The sequence below is a fragment of the Urocitellus parryii genome, chromosome 3 (assembly GCF_045843805.1).
Source record: "Urocitellus parryii isolate mUroPar1 chromosome 3, mUroPar1.hap1, whole genome shotgun sequence".
NCBI lineage: Eukaryota > Metazoa > Chordata > Mammalia > Rodentia > Sciuridae > Urocitellus > Urocitellus parryii.
In genome coordinates, this window is record NC_135533.1 from 7173777 (window position 1) to 7193931 (window position 20155).

The window sequence follows — 20155 nt, forward strand, 5'->3', positions numbered from 1 at the left end:
CTTCCAAGACAGGTTCTGCCTCCCCTGCCACACACTGCCCCAGTCCTAGCACAGGTGCCTGCCGATGGCTGCTTCTCTTGCTGGACAGACTGCGTGAAGACACTGCAACTTGCCTGCTGTGCATGGTGACCTCCAGGACAGGAGATACACGGTGGGCAGGAAAGATGAGGGACTCTGGGCTAGCAGAGGGGAGGGAGGGTGGGAAGGATGGCATTATGATACACTCTTGGGGTAGCTCTGCACCAGGTACAGCCAGAGGAAGGGGAAGCTGTGCTCCACTGTGTACCATGTGTCAGGATATGTTCTGCTGTCAGGTACAACTAATTAGAACAAATTTTAAGAAATTTAAAAAGGGAATATACTTAAAGGTATCGCACAACTTTTTATTTCACCTGTCCCTAACAAGGTATCCAAAAAATGGCATCAAAGAGGTACCCAGAGAGCTCATATAGTGTTGGATATGATTTCAGAGGGTCCATTGTGACTCTAAGTATTACTTTAACATCTAAATATGTCATGAATGATCTAGCGTCATTAAAGAATACTGCCAAGGGTGTCCCAGGTGCTACAGGCGAGGGAGCACCCCTCACCATTCATATGGAAACTGGTGCTTCCCCAGGCCAGTAACAGATCTGAACAGTCCTCAACACCTGCTCTTCTCTTCAGCACCTTGGAGGGCTCAGTTAGCATCCTTGTCTTTCATCCATCCAGGAGCCAACCAGAGCAGATTGTGACTTGAGTTTTGAGAATTCTGAGGACAGGCAGGAGTCCACACCAAGACGTAAAATGGCAAGACTGGGGCCTTGTTCATAGCCCTTACCTCCGAAAAAGGTAAGGACCTTCTCTTCTTTGAGAAGAAATTAGGGGAAAGAAATTAAAGAAGTAAGAAACACACCGCCCAATAATTTGGGGGTCTCTAATCCTTCCTCATAAGCACTTTGTCTCTGGAATAACTTTATCTCCACATAAAACAAAGAGAGAACACAGAGAAGCCAAAGTTTCAGAAATATGCACACAATAAACACAAACCATCAACTGCAGAGTAAAACAGCTAACAATCTGTATGCATGCAGACTGTCCTCAGTGCCCAGCGGGTTTCTGAGGTGCCTCCTGTGCCAGTCTGTGTGTGTTCGGGTGTAGGAGACCAACCTTGCATGTGACTGGGTCACACTCCCTGGCTGGGTGCTGAGGCGCTCAGTCGCAGAAATGTGGCAGAGCTTTCCCCACCCTTCTTGGGTTCCAGGGTCGGTGTCTCGTGCATGGGTGTGTCTTGCTACAGCCCCATGGGTGGAGCTATGCTCACCTGTTCCTTTGTAATATAACCCCTTGCCCTGTTTAGGATAGACTCTCCCATGGAAATGCCTTGTATGTGTCCCCTTCTCTTACTGTGCCTTTGGGTGTGGCCTACCCAGATATCAGTCAACTTGCTGACAGTGCACATCATGAAGATAAACTCAGCCCCCTGAAACCTGACCCCTTGCCTCATTTGAATAGCTTCTCCTCAATAAAAGGAGTCAGAGTGTGCTCTTGCTCTCTCTTCCTGAGGACCCTTAAGGTCACAGATTTTCACTTACTTTCTACAATTCAGCCCTCAATACTCTGCAATCCTAAGCATGTTTAACTTCTGGAGAGAACTTTCAACTTCCCTAGACTTTTAAAATTTAAATTGGAGTCCCGTTAAGAGCCAGCATTTGTTGCTTTTGTCCCGGTGGCTTAAAGACTCAGATCTTTCAGCCCACGTTGGACGCAAATTGCCAGGTTTCTGTTCTCGAGACTAAAAGGCTCAGGGTTTACTACAATTGAACTGGGCTGACTGGGCTGTGCAAAATAACCACACAAGAGACACAAATACCTTTTTCTTTGGGGTCACTGTGACAGCTCCTTGTGGAAGGTCACAGCATTAGTAAGCGGCAGAGCCGGGGTGTGAACCAAGGCAGACAGTCCAAGTCTGTATCAGTCACACTATAATGGCATCATGCGTCCCCATACTGGGGAGTTCATACTTAAGCTTTTACTAAAACCTGGAGATCTTTTCCACAAAACCATCATTAAGCCAGCTCCCTCCCAAGTTGTAAATGTAAAGTTAATCACTTTATAACCCTAAAGAAAGAGCTTTACATACATCCCTCTAATGACTCATAGATGGGCCTGAGAATTCTCAATCCCCAAAATAAATATGGAAAAGGAACTTTCCAAAGATAATAGAGAAATAAGGATTAAAAAAAAAAATCCTAAAGTCAATATTGTCAAAAATAATTAACAGTAAGCACAATAAAATCAGAGTCAGAAAAGTTTTCTCAGCTCAGGTGAAAGGACCAGCTCCAATTTAGAAACTTTTCTTCTCCATTAGTTCTCCCAAACATTTAAAAATTAAAGTACATCACAGGAACCAAACTGAAGACAACTGACTTATGTCTTGGAAACCTGATACTTCCCATGTAAAATCAGCACCTCAATTACAAAAAACCTAGCAGGAACATTCTAGGTAGCTCCTTGAGCAGGGAGAGCACTAAACAATGCTATAAATTTTGGAGCCTCTTTGGTGCAAACAGTCTTGTGATCTTCAGTTGGAGGGTACAACTTGGATCAAAGTTCCAGAGAGGGGAAAAAAACTGACATCTTCAATGCCTCAAAGGGGCCAGAATGATTCATGCAGGTATTTGCTTGGGGGGGGGGGGGGGAGTAGTCCCTGAACTCTTATTTCAAAGAGTCAAAACAAGTTTGCTTGTTTTGAAGAATCTTAACTACCTGGGTGAACAACAGAGATGCATCACACATGCTTGCAGCTGTGTGAAAATACTAAGGCCACTGTTTTCAACTGAGTATTACTTACATTTAAGGCAGCTTCACCACACTTCTCAATTGCTGCAAGACCCTGATTATGAATGTGTGTCTCCAGCAGCTTTTTCAACTCTCCTAGGCCATCCTGGATTCTAGATACAAGATTATACATGCGTCCCAAATCTGCAAGAAGAAGGCAGTCACCTTTATGCACAGAAAAAAACTTTGTGTATCTATTCCACTAATTACATATTTATATTGAGATGGAAGACATTCTGAAATAAGATAGCTCTTATTAGATGTAAATAATCAAAAGTATACAAATTAAAAATAATCAAAAACATTAAAACAATATTTTCTATTTGTGTATTTCTTTATATTTTGCTAAAAGTTACAATGAAATTATGCTACAATAGAAGTAAGTGTATTCCCCTCCTTACTATGAGAATCTACTAACATTATAGAGAAGAGGTTCTTTTAATTAGTGTATCTAATGCTTCTTAAAATTTTCAACACTGAGATATTATCTATGCCTGACACATAATAGGCACTTAGATATGTTTAAGAAATGAATAAATTTAAGGAGAACATGGATCACCATCTAAAGTATAAAAGTCACAAATAGGACCCCAAATTCTTCATTGACTATGTATTGTACATGTTCAATTTATGAGAAGCAGAGAAAGAACCCGAAATACAAATATCTACGTCTGACTGTGCATCCCAGTAAAGCAAGGAGAGGTTAAGGGACTATAAAATTGTCTTGTTGTCTCTAAGAATTTTCAAAGGAAGAATACTCAAGAAAGAATTAGGGGGTAACATCATTTAACACTAAAAGTGTATGGAACAAGTTATATATAAAATTAAACTGAAAAGATGCTCTTTTATACCCAAACACCACAGAAATCTGCAATCAACATGCAGTAAGGGCCACACACGACATCTTTTCAACAATGATGGACACTGTCGATGCGCATAAGCTAGAACTGCAGACAGCGGTACATCGAAGCTCAAAGCGAGTGCCCACATTTGACAAGTTTTAGTGCCTCACCTTCATTCTTGTCCGCATCCAATAAATTCTGAAACTCTGTGTGGAAAATTTCCAAGTGTTTTTCGATAAGGACCTGCTCACATTTCCTGGCCAGCTCATCTTGCGTGCTTTCATGAAGATAAACCTGAACTCTTCGCTGTTCCTCAAGCAGACGAGCCTCTGCCTGCAGAGAATTAATTGAGTGGTTTTGATTTGCTTTTAAAGAACTGTAAAGTGAATAATGGAAAATTAAATTCACAAATCTGTTCTAATAAAATAAATTACGAAAAAGGGGATATTTAAATGGCCATATTTAAATACACAGAAGTGTTTCAAGTCCTATCCAAAAGCCCTGACAGAGCTACTATTATTAACAGTTTGAATATCTTTACAACAATTTTTCTCCTTCAGATAAGTGATATTTCACCTTTTTTGGGTGTTAATGTCTCCAACCTGAAAAACCTAAAGACCCTCCCTGAACACAGACACCATGTAAAAAGCTCTACTTTTGATTGAAGGATCACACCATCACAATCCTGGAAATGATTACTCAGGAATAAGCATTAGCAATAAGGCTTTAAAAAAGTTTTAAAGAAAAAAATATACAGCCTTCAAAACATGTAAGGAAAAACAATATGGCTAGCCATCTCTTGCCAATCCACTGGGTTATTTACACACCTCGATTTCCTGTGTTTCCCTCCAAGGAGGAGAGAAAAATAGGCACTTGAACAGAGGAGCAAAATGACTTAAAGTCAGCGAATTTTAGACTCCATCACCAAAAAGTGTGGTGCACAGCATCACCAAGGAAGCACTAAATTGTCAGAGCAAGGAGTAAATGTCATCGACAGTCTCAAATTATTCATGTAATCTGAATAAAGAGACAAAAACTTCTTTTGAATTGTAAAAATGCCAGTACTCAAAATGATTTTTGAATTTGGTATAATTTTGGGTAAATCTGGAAAAATTCAACTGGGAATGAAGAAATACTCAAGAGCCAAGAAAACATAAAACAACTGGCTGGGAAGGCTTGGGCTACCCAGAGCAACCAGGGGACAGGTGTAAACCACAGAACAGAGCTGCAGCCTTATCACACATGCCACTGAGGGCTAAGGTGAAAGTGGATTTGGACGATAGTCCTGATGTGTGACAATGCAGAGCACACCAGCAAATGCATCTGAATAAAACACGAGAAAGGAAAGGAAGAGATAATGTACAAATCAATGTAGAAAGTTTGAAGTTATTAAATTTCCAATGAAAAGGAAGTCAATTTTACCTAATTCAACATGCTAAAATAAACTATAGCATATTTGGTAAAAGAAATATAATTATCCACCAAAATAAATATAAAATGTTAACACAACGAATCATTAATGGAGAGGTTACAAAAAAACCTATCACAATATTCCAATCTGGTTTATATACACAATCAGTTAAGTGTCCCAGGCTAGCAGGGTCATATTATTTTTATTTGCCTGGAAGCCTGTGTAATTCTGTTTCTCTGATCATAAAGTCCTATTAAAATAATGAGACACTTTCTGTGCTTCACCCAGGAGTTCCCAGTTCAGATCTGGTGGCAAAACTGCAGAATTTCCTCCAGCCAGTACCTCAAGGATGAAGGCTGATGAAACAGAAGATGGAGACCCAGCAGCACCCTTGCTCTGGTTCAAGTTACGCCTGTTTCTTGGAAGGACATAATCCCCCTGGGCAGCTAGACAAACTTTATACTTCTTGCCCAGATGAAAGATTAGGCTTCCACGTCACTGCTGATTCACTGAGGGGCACTGGCTTTCCCCCTCTTAAGCTAGAAATAGCAGCATTTCACAGACCCCTCCTGAAAGAGCCAAGCAGCAGGAGAGCAAGCAGGTGCCCAAGGGACGGGGGAGGCATCCGTGGCCATAGGGGCTCTGCCAGAGCTTATTTCACACACTGGTGAATCAGCCATGGGCCTAGGTGCTGGGTGTGGGCATGTTTTAGAAAGGATAACCTTTTACCCTCTTCCTAAACTCTTTAAGACAAGCAAGCTCTTCATCACTGTGCTTGGCAGACAGTTTTAGAACACCATGATCAAATTCAAAGTAGAAGTAACCTACAAAAGATTACCCTAAATTAATTCTGTTAGGATCAGTTTCAGGTTTAAAAAAAGAAAAGCAGACCATAAAGGGTGAGCAAATTAATTGACATTATTTTAATTTTGAAGTTAAAAAACTAAGAAAAAGAAACATTAGGAACCCAGAATAGTCAAAGTTTCTGTAGCTTAGATTAGTCTGAGTCACATAGGACAGTAAGATATTTTAAAAACATTAATGTGGCTTCCAGTTGTTCAGTCATCAAAGCCGTCCTTAGAAGGATGCGCCAGATTCTCAAATGTCTCCACTGAAATACTCCCGACAACAGGAGAGTGAGCAGGGACCTTCACGGAATCTGAGGATCTAGCCCAAACTAGCTGCTGAAAGCACCGTGTTTCTGAAGGTCCACTCTTGACCCCAGTGTTGTTCAGGAGTTTTACAGTCTTAATGAAAAACCTTCTGAGTCACTGAATCAGGCACTGAGGTTCTGGGAGGCACTCACGTGGAAGACCAAAGCCTTCCATCCTGCTAGCTTTCTGCCCTACACTCTTCTATACTCACTTTTATACATACATATATACTTTAAAAAATCTCAGATTATTTAGAAATTAAGGCTCATTTAATCCTCATTCTTACCTACTATTATTATTTCCAACTTCACAGGTGAGAAACTGAGGAATGGAAAGGTTATCTCCTTAGTGGCGTAGGGATTTTAACCTAGATTCACAGTCCAGCATCAGATGCAAGGCCATTAAATAAGAGCAAAATTGTTTGTATGACTCTCAATTCCAATTTCATGCTTGCAGACTTTTTGCATTACAGACTTTTGAAATGTGCTAGAAGTCATGTTTGGTATGAGCCAAATGGCTCTGGGCCAAACCTTTAATTCCTCTATGATGAAATCAAATTGCTGGGCACAGTGGCACATGCCTGTCTTCCCAGCAGCTCAGGAGGCTGAGGCAGGAGGATGGAATTCAAAGCCAGTGTCAACAACTTAGTAAGGCTCAAGCAACTTAGCAAGACCTTGTCTCTAAATAAAATATTAAAAAGGCTAGGATGTGGCTCAGTGATTAAGTACCTCTGGGTTCAATTCCTGCTGTCAAAAAAAGAAGAGGGCTGAGGTTATGGCTCAGTGGTAGAGCACTTGCCCAGCACATATGGGTACTGGGTTCGATTCTCAGCACCACATGTTGCATGTAAGTAAATGAATAAAGAAGAAGAAGAAATCAAATTTATGCAACTAGGATGCAGGAAGCACACGACTGGCTTCCTTAAAGGCAGGCACATTCTGGTCAAACCAGGCCAGTGCACATCTCTGCTCTCCAGACTTTCCTGCTCATGTGGTTCTGCCCTAAAAAGCTATTTTGCTTGCACTGGAGTGCTACTGGTCTTCATCATCATGGACAACTGAGACAATGACAACTCACTAAGAAGTGCACAAAAAGGACTCATATGGCTACTGTGGACATACACTCTGATAAGAGGTTCCACTTTTTAAAACGTGGTTTTAGGGGCTGGGGATGTGGCTCAAGCGGTAGCGCGCTTGCCTGGCATGCTCCCGGCACTGGGTTCGATCCTCAGCACCACATACAAATAAAGATGTTGTGTCCATGGAAAACTAAAAAATAAATATTAAAAAATTCTCTCTCTTAAAAAAAATAAAATAAAACATGGTTTTAGAAGAACAAACACAGAGTAGAATTTAAGAGACATGTTTATGAAAACTACATTGTCACACTACAAAATGAAATAACAGGCAGCACTAAGATTCGAAACAGATAATATTTCAAAAGTTCATGTGTCAGACAGTTGTTGGAAACTTTGGATGAAAAAAACAACTACTCTAGTTGAGCTAGTTTTTGATCAGTACAAAAAAAAAAGTCAATTTAACTCTCAAAATACACAAAGGACGATAATTTTGAATGGTTGGTTATATTTTGAGATATTAGAAATTTATTTGTTGAGAACTTTCAACTTCAAACGTATACACTCCACTTACAACAACTGTCTTCCATAGGAAAATACATTCAGACCACTGCAGACAAATTGGGTAGGACTTCATGTGACAGAAGCAGAGCAATTGCTCTTACTAATTTTCTAAGCTGACTCACTTTCTATCCCCATGTATGGAAAAAGTGATTCTGTAGTCTATTCACTCTCAAGTAAGTAGGGGACAAAGGGCAAAGCAGATATCAGACTCAGTAAGACCCAGAGGCTCGGTGGAAATCTCCTAGTGTCTCTAGGTCTGGGTCAGCAAACTATATATAACATGTATGCCAAATTCTGCTGCTATCTGGATTGTTTTGTTTGGTACTGGGGACTGAACCCAGGGGTGTTTAAACACTAAGCCACATCCCCAGCTCTTTTTATTTCTGATTTTGAGACATGGTTTCACTAAGTTGTTTAGGGCCTAAGTTGCCCTTGAACTCATGACTCTCCCGCCCTGGCCCCCCCACAGTCACTGTGAATACAGGCATGTGCCACTGCAGCCAGCCAATGATTTTTTTGTTTCTTTATTTGTTTTCAAGTGTTGAGGATTGAACCCAGGGCCTTGCACTGGTGAGATAAACATTCTATCACTGAGCTATATTCCCAGCCTGTTTTTTGTAAATAAAATTTTACTGAATCCCAGTCATACCTATTTGTTTACATAATGTTGTGGTTGCTTTTGCCCTACAATGGCAGGGTTGAATAGCTGCAGCAGAGACCATACATAGTCCACAAAGCCTAAAATATCTACTATCTGGCCCTGCAGAAAGTTCACAGCTTCTTGATCTAATCATTTCTGAGAACCTACATCTAGGCTACCTGAATTTTCAAGAATGAGAACCAAGAATAATTGCACTAGAACTTCATGATGACATCACTAAGTACAAAAAAAGAAAAGGATGCATGAAACATGGAACATGGAACATGAAACATGGCCCACTCCTTCAGTTTCAGAAGGCTAATGTGAACCTAATCTAAATCTGAAGGCTGTGTTACAAATTCTTAGGGAATATTCTAGGAACAAAAAAGCAAACACTTTAACTTTGCAAATCTGAGAACACTTATTTCTTAAAATTGTCTCACTGGACACAGACCCACATTCCAGAAGAAACCCTCCAACTATGAAAGGCATGCAGCTCTCATGGTTACAACCTTAGAACATCAAAGAGAACACGCAGTCACGGTCACGACCACAAACTCATTTATAAAAGCGTCATAGAGAAACAGGAGCATGGCACCTGCTAAACGCACTACATGACAACAGTGCCAACGCAGGGCTGCGAGGACAGCTGCAGGTGCCGAGACCTCACCGAGGGGCAATGACTATTTCAACTTATGTCTACTGTACGTACTATGTTTCAGCTTACCTTTTTCATATATTCAGTAACTGGGTTCTGCTGCAAGAATTCAGTACTCTCTCTGGTATAAAATCTCTCTGTGTCAGCCAAAAATTGAGATTCAAAGGATTCTTTATACACTGTTAACGTAGGGCCCTTTGCAAATGCATCATCTTCATTCAGCCCCAATTCCACTAGAAATAAATACGAGCTACATTTCAATCACCCTATTTTTTGTTATATTTCACAGAAAATACTTAGGTGTAGCATTCAGTTTAAGTTATGCTTAAAAGGTCAATGTGAAATGGAGGGTATAAAGTAACTCTTATTTACTAGTATAAAAGAACACTTGTTTTACTAAAAGAAAAGAAAAAAAATCCAAGATGTCTAAAAGGCAAGTAATTCTGACCCAGGGCCAGATATGCTTCCAAATTACCATAAAGTTCATTTAGAGAACGTTTACATTTGAAAAAGCAATATAAATTTCTAATTTTAAACTTTCAAAGAAATACAATGCTACCCAAGTTTTTAAAACATTGTATTACTTTATCAGTTTCTCAATCTCAATTTTTCAAGCTGATATAGATTTCTGGTTATCATTTAGCTCAATAATGTTCTCTCATATTTACATCCAGTAATTCAATGAGACCAGAAAATAATTCATATTTCTTTTCCATCAAATTTCCTTAAGGCACAAGGACCAAACAATTTTTTTGATGGGTAAAATCAATAAAATCACACTGACTTGAAGAGAATTAGGAGAACCTTTGTAAATGCTAGCAACATTCTTGATAATATTAAAATATTTAAAAAATGCATCTTGTTAGAGCATTGCTATAATTATCATACGATATGAAAATGAATAAATTAAAGGGAAATTATTTACCATAGGACTGTACAACTCCACTAATCAGTCTTGTATTGATGGTCTCACCATTTCTTTCCTTTTCAATCAGTTTTAAAACAGCATTTGTTACCTTCAGAAAGAATAAAGACAGAAGATATATTTCACAATATATATTACTACATATTCCTTAAACATTCAAAGCCATTAAACAATGCATTATGACAGATATTCTTGAAATCTCTCAAAGGCCTGAGGAGGACAAAGGTTAAGTAATGAAATGGGGACTTTTAAAAGCAAAACACACGCACTCACACAAGCAGGTACCTGTTTATTCAATGGCCTGAACAGACAATCTCTCCAAGTCACCAATGCAAGCTGGATAAGTAAGAAAAAATAAATAAAACAATTAAAAACAATTAAAAAATTATTAACTATACACACAATAAATAGTGTTAGATACCTATACTTTTACTATGTTTTCCCAAGACTGAAGTCATAGGAAATAATCTGAATTCCAAATTTTATCAAAGTTAGAATATACCTTGGTAAAAATCTATCAGAACAAGATGAGAAAGCCACTCTTGAGCTACCCATCTGAAGAGGCAGAGAAGGTACAGGTGCTTATCGGCTCACATTTTAACAGTTAAAATACAAAGACAAATTTGATTTAAGGAGCATATTTTCTGTCAGTTTAAAGGGCAAAAGTGGATTCAACCTACAAATTTGTCCCTTGGATCAAACAAATTTAATTTGACCTTCCACATTTGATGAAAATGATTCCATTTATTACATCAGCTTTGACATACTCAGTAAGATAAATTATAGATTTTAAACTCTAAAAAAGCTATGTGTCTTGGTGGCAGTGGTTTCACAGATGTGTACAACTGTGAGTGCACCACACCACACACTCTGGACTGTGCCACTGACCGCATGCACCATAAAAATGTTAGAATTCATACATGACTTTTAAATCATTTGCTGGAAGAGGTATTAATTCAAATAAAATAAAATTTGTAACAGTCTAATACACAAATGCTAACTGTTGAGACATTCGTTTTAAATATAAATCCTAGTTTTATTTTTCACAAATCTCACTATAGATACAACAGGGTTTATAAAAGATATATTTCTGAAAACATTATATGTAAATTTATTTTATGAAGGACTTTAAAAGTGGTGTTTCCTCAAATAAATAGCATTAAAAACAATATTTAAGAGACAAAAATTTTTTGACAAATCATGAACAATAAATATATACTGAAGGCTAATATTGGGGAAAAAATAAGATTTCATCATTAGGAGCTACGACTAAGATGCTCGAACAATGCCGGAAGGAAGAGACCCCTCCTCTTGGAGAAACACAGGGAGGAGGCACTCTGGAAATGCCCCTCACTGTGGAGTCCTGGCTGTCCTCGCCTTCCTCAGAGCAGAGGAGAGTCAGAAAGGTCTGTAGCAGACACAAACTTCTAAAAAGCATTGACAGGTCACCAAAAAGCGCAACTTGAAATCACCACTCCCTTAGACCTAACCTGAGGTGGGTCTAAGGGAGAAGAGTGCGCAGGAAGAGGAAGCAGGACCGACAGCAGGCCAACAGAACGCCAATGCAAGTTAGGGATCCGGTCTGGTTGCATCATTTGAATCATCAACTAGAAAATTAAACGAATGTCCTCTGGTTGACTAGAAAAGAAACTTTCTACAGTTAAAAAATAAAGAATCAATCAGGGGCTGGGGATGTGGCTCAAGTAGTAACACGCTCGCCTGGCATGCGTGAGGCACTGGGTTCGATCCTCAGCACCACATAAAATAAAATAAAGATATTGTGTCCACCTAAAGCTAAAAAATAAATATTAAAAAAAATGAAGAATCGTTCAGAAAAAAGTAAAACTTCACAAGTAGTCATGAAATGATTTCTTGACAAGCAGCCCCATTTTCTGGAGATTCGAGACATATGATGAGAGATCACCCGTACAAACTGTCCCACTGTGCCTGGCACCCAAACTTCTGTATGAATTCTGTGGTGTCACTGACACAGCACACAGTGGAACGTTGTTTCTAAGGAGGGGTACTGACTTGGTCTTTGCTAGAATTTATGGCCCTCTCTTGCATTTCTGAACAGTAACTATGGCATGTGAGGGTGTATGTAGGAAGTACAAATTTTGAAAGTGGATTAAAAATAATAAAAGCAAGTTGGGGTAGGTTAACTGGGGATTGAACTCAGGGGACTCAACCACTGAGCCACATCCCCACCCATATTTTGTATTTTAATATTTAGAGTCAGGGTCTCAGTGAGTTGCTTAACACTTTGCTTTTGCTGAGGCTGCCTTTGAATTCATGATCCTCCTGTCTCAGCCTCCCAAGTGTCTGGGATTATAGGCATGTGCCACTGTGACCAGCAGCAGCTGAATCTTAATCAAGTATCCTTGTACTTTTAGAAGTCTATATATGTTGCTATGTGGTATACATGGTCTTTAGGTCAAGTGGATTTCTAAAATGAAATCATCCAAAACCATGCTGATTCTTACTTTGCCAACTTGGGAGTCTCAAGAAAGCATTTTGACATGAAAGACAATGAAAAGCACTTCAACCATTTCTCAATGCATACATATTTCAAAAAACATCTGGTAGTTGTGGTGTGGTGGTACATGCCAATATTCCCACCAACCCAGGAGGGTGAGGCAGGAGGATTCCAAGTTCTAGGCCAGCCTCAGAAACTTAGCAAGGCCTAAGCAACTTAAAAGATATTGTTTCAAAATAAAAAGTGAAAAAGGCTGAGGATGTTGCTCAATGATAAAGTGCCCCTGGGTTTCATTCCCAGCACCAAACAAACAAAAAACCCATGGTATAATACATGGTAAACATATGTAATCTGTCAACCAAAAAAAAAAAAAAAAAAAGAGTATAGAACAAAAGAAAAAGGGAAGTATAAAAACTTCAAATAAAAACTAAACTTAGAAAGTTTTGTTAAAAACTTAAGTATATAACAAAACTACCACTACAATACAACAAGAATTTTGATGCTGAAACTCAGCTATATAAACAATAAAAATTAGCCATGCCTTGGGCCACATTATGCTTTAATTAAATTTGCAACAGTGAAGCAACAAAATATTGCTAATATAGGAACAATTTTATGTATGGACATACATAAAACCTTACATAACCACAGTTCAAAAGGGGCACTGTTCAAAAGGGACGACTGTCCTGCTGTCCTCACCAAAACTCCCTTATTGCTTTACAACAATGGCTCTCAGACTGTGCCAAGAATCACCTAAAGAGCTTCTTAAAACAAGACTGTCATAGGGCTGGGGTTGTGGCTCAGTGGTAGAGCACTTGCCTAGCATGTGAGAGGTACTGGGTTTGATTCTTAGCACCACATATAAATAAATAAAGGTCCATTGACAACTAAAAACACCAGACTGTCGGGCCCCACCTGTAGACTGTCCAATCAAGTCTAGGACAAGGTCTGAGAATTTGTACTCCTAGCAAGTTTCCAGATTATGCTGAGAACCATACTTTGAAAACCAATAGGCCTAAAAAACCTTCACTGACTGAAGAAATGTATCGATGGGGGTGGTTTCATGATTAATTCAAGGTCTTCTCCTGGAAGCAGAGTTCCCAGACAGGAGAGGGTGTGAGGCTCATGCTTAGGGCTTGAGTCTCAGGCAAGGTGCCTGATTTGCAAAATGAGATGGTGATTAAACCATTAAAGAATACACTTCTAAAAAGTAAGTGCAGACTGTGAAACCTGTATTTTATAACTCCATTTCTCATCCTTCTACTTTGTCACAAAGTATGGAGGAGTCATTCATTGATAAAGAAAATTAGTATAAATATTCTGAAAACAGCTTAACATTTGCCTGGTTCTCCTTATTGAAAGACAACGTATCACTAAGAAACATTTTAAATATTTTTAAAAACATCTTACTGAATAGATTTCATATATTCCTTTTCGTCCTTCATCACATTCACGGCGAACCCAATGTCTATTGAGGTAGGCACAGATTCCATTTAGCACTTTGCTTGAGAATCGGTAATCTTCCCATTGCTGAGTGTAGAACTTCAGCACGCTCTCGTCCATCAGATCCTCTCCATCCTGAAAACAAGTTCACTAAAGCTTTAAGATGACTGTTGGACGCAGATCAAAGAAAAAGCTAATGAAACAAAATACACCAATACAAAAGGATTCTTAAATCACTCTGTGTACAAAACCACACTAACTTATTATAGATTCTCACAAGAACACAGTAAAAAATTCTTTCACATGAAATTAAACTAGAACCTTTTCTATGGCATTAAATATGAATATACACTTACAAAAAGTACTCTGAACTTTAAGAATCTGATGGCTACTTCTTTTTTTTTAATAAGGAATTAACTTTAAAATCATCTCTATTCTTGATAATTTTCCTGTTAAAAGAATTAACATGTCACATTAACTAAGAACACAGGGCAAAACATGACGCTCAATTTTTAAATGCTTTTCCCATCTTTAAATTTATTTAAAGATTATAAAAAGTTATAGCCTTTTGTGGAAATCTGTTGCCATTTTCATAAAAGTAAAATAAGTACAATAGTGTGATATATCTTCTTTAACCAGACCTCATGAAGAAAATGCACATTTACTCTTAAGTATTTTTACTGAGATCTCTACAACTTAAACCACAATTTTTATCTGAAGAAAACTAACTGGAAACTTTTCCCTATGTATTAGTGGAATCTAAAAAGTATGTCCTACCCTTTAAAAATGCAGCACCACCATTTCCAGGTGCTGTGCAGAAAAGCACTGAAGAGGAGAATGAGAGGGGAGGGGCGCCTCCGCACTCAGGCCAGGGCAACGTCGAAGGCGGGAAGGCCAAGGCTGCCAGAATGGACGCTCCATGAGTAACTGTACTCAGGTGACCCAACCATGCACGCAAACACCTGACCATGTCTAAACACAACCAAATTTTTGTTCACTTAATATGAAATGAACTTTAAAATGCAAAGCTAGGCTATTCTGGCTTATGATATAGACCTTTTTTAAAATTCAAAAATATCACTAATGGTCTGGCTATCAATACTTTTACATAATACAGTACACTGTCATGCTCTTTGGTAACAAAAAATAAGTAATTACAATATCCAATTTATAAAGTGTTGTGAATAGAAAAAACAAAGTGGTTGTAGGAAGACCTTAGTCTCTGGAGAACGTGCAAGCAGTACTACTATGAACCACTGTTTGTGGTCAACTGACTACAGTGTTAGAATGATGCATGTTTCCGATGAGCTTGTAAAATAAACTAAAAAACAGAAAAAACAACAACAACAAAAGCTAGATCACATTTTAACAATGTGATTGTCAAAGGCTAAAGAACCTTGTTTACTTTTTTTTCAGTGCCAGAGGTTAACCCAGAGCCTCCTTATGCTAGGCAGGTGCTCTACCACTAGGCTACACCTCCAGCCTGTTTACACATTTTCATGGACAACACCATATGGGGCTCAAAATATAGTAATATCTGGATACGTAATTATATGCTTGAAATGAAAAGGTTCATCAGTTTCTTTCTTCATCTCTCCCCACTGTACTGGGGACTAACCAAAGAGCACTTTACCTAGCCCTTTTTATTTTGAGATAGGGTCTTGCTAAGTTGCTGAGGATGACCTCAAACTTACAATCCTCCTGCTTCGGTCTCTTGAGTAACTGGGATTACAGGCATATACACCATGCCTGGCTAGAGCTCATCAATCTCTAATCACCAGATACAAACTGGCTAACAGTTTATGGAACAACATTATTATGATAATAAGGATGCCCAAAACTTCTAATTTAAAAAAATGAAAACATGCTTTATAGAGGTTTCATTATTATAAGAGATAAAAGATTAAGCAATACTAAAACATTTAATGAGCAAGCAAAGTGAAAAACTGAGCATTTAAGGTAGAATTACCATTTCCTCTTTACCTTCTATTATAAATGTGCAATAGAGATGTAAAATGTCTTACCTTAAGAAGATTTGTCAAGTAATTCTTCAAAAATTCTTTAAGTCGTTTGTACAATTCCAGGCCAACAAACTGAGCCCCTCCGGGTGTCTGCCCCTTTTTCGATTTAGAAGGAGGGACTCCAGCTCCCCGTGCTTGGTTTGACTGGTGTACGCTAGTACAGTAGTTATAAACGTGACTTGGAGAAAAGTTAAGGGAATCAATGTGCACCTCAAATGCAAACAGTGGCTAATATAAACATATTTCCTTCTATTTCAGTACCAACACATTGCCTACATGTCGACCAGAACCTGTTAAAAACTACAGTGGAAAAAAGATTCTACTCCCTGTCAACAGAGTGGAGTCTGCAAGCTCTATCCACAAGGTGCCCACGGGCCTGAGGACAAGCGATAAGCCAGGAGACTGCCAAGAAAGAATCCGGAGCTTTCAGACAACCTCGCATGCCTGACCTTGTGGAAAGCTGTCTGAGTATTTAAAAGGCATAAAAAGAACTGGCAACAGGTACCAAGGAAAGGTTGCAAATGAAGAAGAAAAAACCAATTACAGTATTTACTTCAGGAAAAACAAAAAGCTAATAATCATCATAGCAGATGAAGCTCAGCTATAAATACTTCCAGAAACACAATATGAATACTGACATAATAAAACTTTATTTTAAAATGATTTGCAAGGGCTAGGGCTGTAGCTCTGTGGTAGAGTGCTTGCCTAGCATGTATGAGGCACTGGGCTCAATTTCAGCACCACATATAAATAAATAAAATAAAGGTCCATTGACAACTAGAAAAAATATTTTTTAAAAAACCGATTTGCAAATGGATGCACACAAAACTACATTCTAAGGACGAAGGATGAAAAGCAGGAGAGGAGCAAGAGAGCCATAGCCTGCACCATGCTAGAATCGCAGGTCAGAAGCTGACCAACCAAATCCCTTCCACAGGCCTCTGAGAAAGAGTGGCAGGTGCAGCCAGCTGCCCCCTGCAGGGGTGCTGGAGGGAATGGGGCTGGGACGGGAGGGCAGAGGACTGACTGCATGGTCCTAACCTTTAAATATGATGAACTCATCTTGCATGTGACATTACCTGGGTAAAGCTGAAAATATCCAGGAACACTTATCTACTCTCAGGTTTGTTAAACCCTGGCTAAGCAAAGTCTATATATAAATACTTAATTATAAATTTCAAATATATTACAGTAAAAAGTACCTTAAACTAACAAAATTACTATCTTTATGCATTTATTTTTTTTGGTACCAGGGGCACTTTACCACTGAGCTATATCCCCAGCATTGCTATAATTAAAATAATTTAAAACAATATGAAAAAAACAAGCCTCTATAAAAACATGGCCAAAGCACACCAACAGAAAATCCAAAAGTAAAAGAAGACACATTAATGACTAGAAAAACCCATGTGGTAATCAAAGAACTATCTTAACATAATGAATTAAATATTTCAATTATACAGATAATCACAGATGACAATAAACCACCTTTTGTTCACAACAGTTGACGAACATTTGTCCCAAATTCCACCCATAAACCCCACCCCACCTCCACCCTTGGGCTGCCGCCAACTTTTTAGGAAGTGAAATATTACAGGTTGTAACAAACTCTATGCCTCCCTAGTCCCTCCCATTCTTTGAAGAAAACACCCCATGATTTGCTATATATTGTTCCTATGCATGTTTTTATATTTTACTGGAAAACAACATATATTGTTTTGCAAGTTTAACAGTTTCAGATTACGCAAACTGTAATCCACACATTCACTTCTGTATCTGTTTTTGATACTGTGAGAGATAGCTCCAGCAGTGTTAATACACTGTATAGTTTCTATGTACAACGACACATCCATTTTCTTGTTTATGGACCTTGCTAGACATCATTTTAGCAGGTACCAATTTTGGGTACTTTCAAACAAAGTTGCGTACATTTTTAGCATGTCCCTTGCACACAGGTACAAGTCTGTAGCAGCAGGGACTTCCCAGCACACCTTCAGCCAGACTGCTTTACAAAGTGGCTGCTGTGCATTTCCACTGCCACAACCTTGCCCAGGCACGTACTATGGTTCTCGTGGCTTTAAGTGCATTTCAGTTGATTGTTTTCATTCTCTTCTGTATATCGTCTGCTCATATCCTAACTAAAAAGTTTGCTCAGACATTAATACTAGGAATACAAAAGGGCATAATCACTTTGCAAAAAAAAAAAAAATTGTTCAATTCTTAAAGCAAATTGTGGTCTATTTGGAGAACATTACTTGGCAGTTTAAAAAGTGCACTACCCCGACACATATCATGAATTAATTTCCAAAACATATTGAATAAAAAGAGCCAGACACATGAAATTCCACCCATGTAAACTTCCAGAACCAATAAAACTTAACTCATAGTCTAGAAATTGGGAGAGTGATTCCTTTTGCATGACTAAAGGGTGAATAAACATCAAGGAGAACTGGAGAGAACTTTTAGTATCTTGAATAGGGTTATGTTTACACAAAAGTATGTCCGTCAGAAGGGAAATTGCATGGAAATGGAAGGAGACCCACAGGGTTATACAAAATTACATACAAGAGGAAGTGAGGGGTAAGGGGAAAATAATACAAGGGGGAAGAATGAATTACAGTAGAGGGGGTAGAGAGAGAAGAGGGGAGGGGAGGGGAAGGGAGGGGAGGGGAGGGGAGGGGAGGGGAGGGGAGGGGAGGGGGGATAGTAGAGGATAGGAAAGGCAGCAGAATACAACAGACTTGAGTATGTCAATATGTAAATCAATGGAAGTGTAACTGATGTGAATCTGCAATCTGTATATGGGGTAAAAATGGGAGTTCATAACCCACTTGAATCAAAGTGTGAAATATATCAAAAACTATGTAATGTTTTGAACAACCAACAATAAAAAAATAAAAAATAAAAAAATAAAAAAAGTATGTCCGTCAAAAATATGCAAATCAATGAGGATGGTGACACACTCCTGTAATCCCAGCAACTCAGGAGCCTGAGGTTTGAGAATGGCAAGTTTAAGGCCAGTCTCAACAACTCAGTAAAAACCTGTCTCAAAAAAACAAAAGACTGGGGATGCAGCTCAGTGGTAAAGTGTCCTTGGGTTCAATCCCTATACATACCCCCCCACACAATAAATAAACCACATGCTTTAATATATGGAGATTTTGTTATATATTTTTTGCCCTAAAAAATTCTACATTTTAAAAAAGGTAAGCACTTTAAATATTTCTGCTAACTCACTAAGTTGCCTCTGGACTTGAATTTATTGTGAAAAATGTCCTTATGAGCAGCTATTGCTGAGTAAAGAGAAATTCTTAATCTGTCGTCAAATTTTTCCCAATTTTCTTCTATGGCTTGTGCCATGCTGGTTGAGGAAATCATTTCCTTGGCCAAGACAATCATTCTACTGTATGTTCTTATAAAGCTGACTTCTTCACTGAGGTTTCCAATCCAGGCAGACTTAACTCATACATGATACAAGAAGTCATTTTAGTTATCTGCATAATCAATGGCTCTACAAATTAAACATCCAACCCATCCTCATTATGTATACTGCTACTTCTAGAAAACTGTTTCAATGGTTTCCAAGCAACTGCCTTTTTCGTCTTCTTTTAAAACACATCTGTTCTTTCTCTAATATCCCCTTATATATTTATCACATTGTGGGGTTTTTAAGATTAATTTTGCCAGTAGCTTTTCAAACAGCCAGTATGAGTTTTATTAATTTTCATTCTTATGACTTTATTTCATTTGGTTCTTTTGTATTTATTTCTTTATATTTGCTCTCTGTGTATAAATCTTTGGTCAGTTAACTTTGCAATTTCTCTTAACATTTGAAATACACAAATGTGCGATGATATACGAAACACACCACTTGGCCATGCCACTCCAGTCTGATGTGCACACATTTCCCCTCTTGTTCAGTATTTTCCTTTTTCCATTATTAGTTGGTTCTGTCTTTAGTGTTCAACTGTTTAATTTTCCAAAGTTTATTTTTTAACCTTTAAGAATTTCACTTTAAAATTAGATTAGAAAATTCAAAGAACATCCTCTTTTTGATAGTATTTTTTAAATGAGGAGACTTATGTTAAACGCAATTTATTTTTAGGCAGGGAAGAGGACAAGTACT

At 38.4% G+C, this 20155-nt stretch overlaps 1 protein-coding gene across 4 annotated transcripts in view; it reads right to left on the reverse strand.

The window, feature by feature from the left end:
• Positions 1-20155, reverse strand: part of Cul1 (cullin 1) — an 83411-nt gene that overhangs the window by 16887 nt on the left and 46369 nt on the right. For all 4 annotated transcript variants that reach the window (XM_026411166.2, XM_026411167.2, XM_026411164.2 and 1 more), the window contains 7 exons: positions 16033-16207; positions 13976-14143; positions 10375-10425; positions 10090-10180; positions 9234-9397; positions 3833-3995; positions 2834-2964 (listed from right to left, as the gene is read on the reverse strand). In XM_026411166.2, the coding sequence (XP_026266951.1) occupies positions 2834-2964; positions 3833-3995; positions 9234-9397; positions 10090-10180; positions 10375-10425; positions 13976-14143; positions 16033-16207 (943 nt within the window). The remainder of the gene's footprint in view (positions 1-2833; positions 2965-3832; positions 3996-9233; positions 9398-10089; positions 10181-10374; positions 10426-13975; positions 14144-16032; positions 16208-20155) is intronic.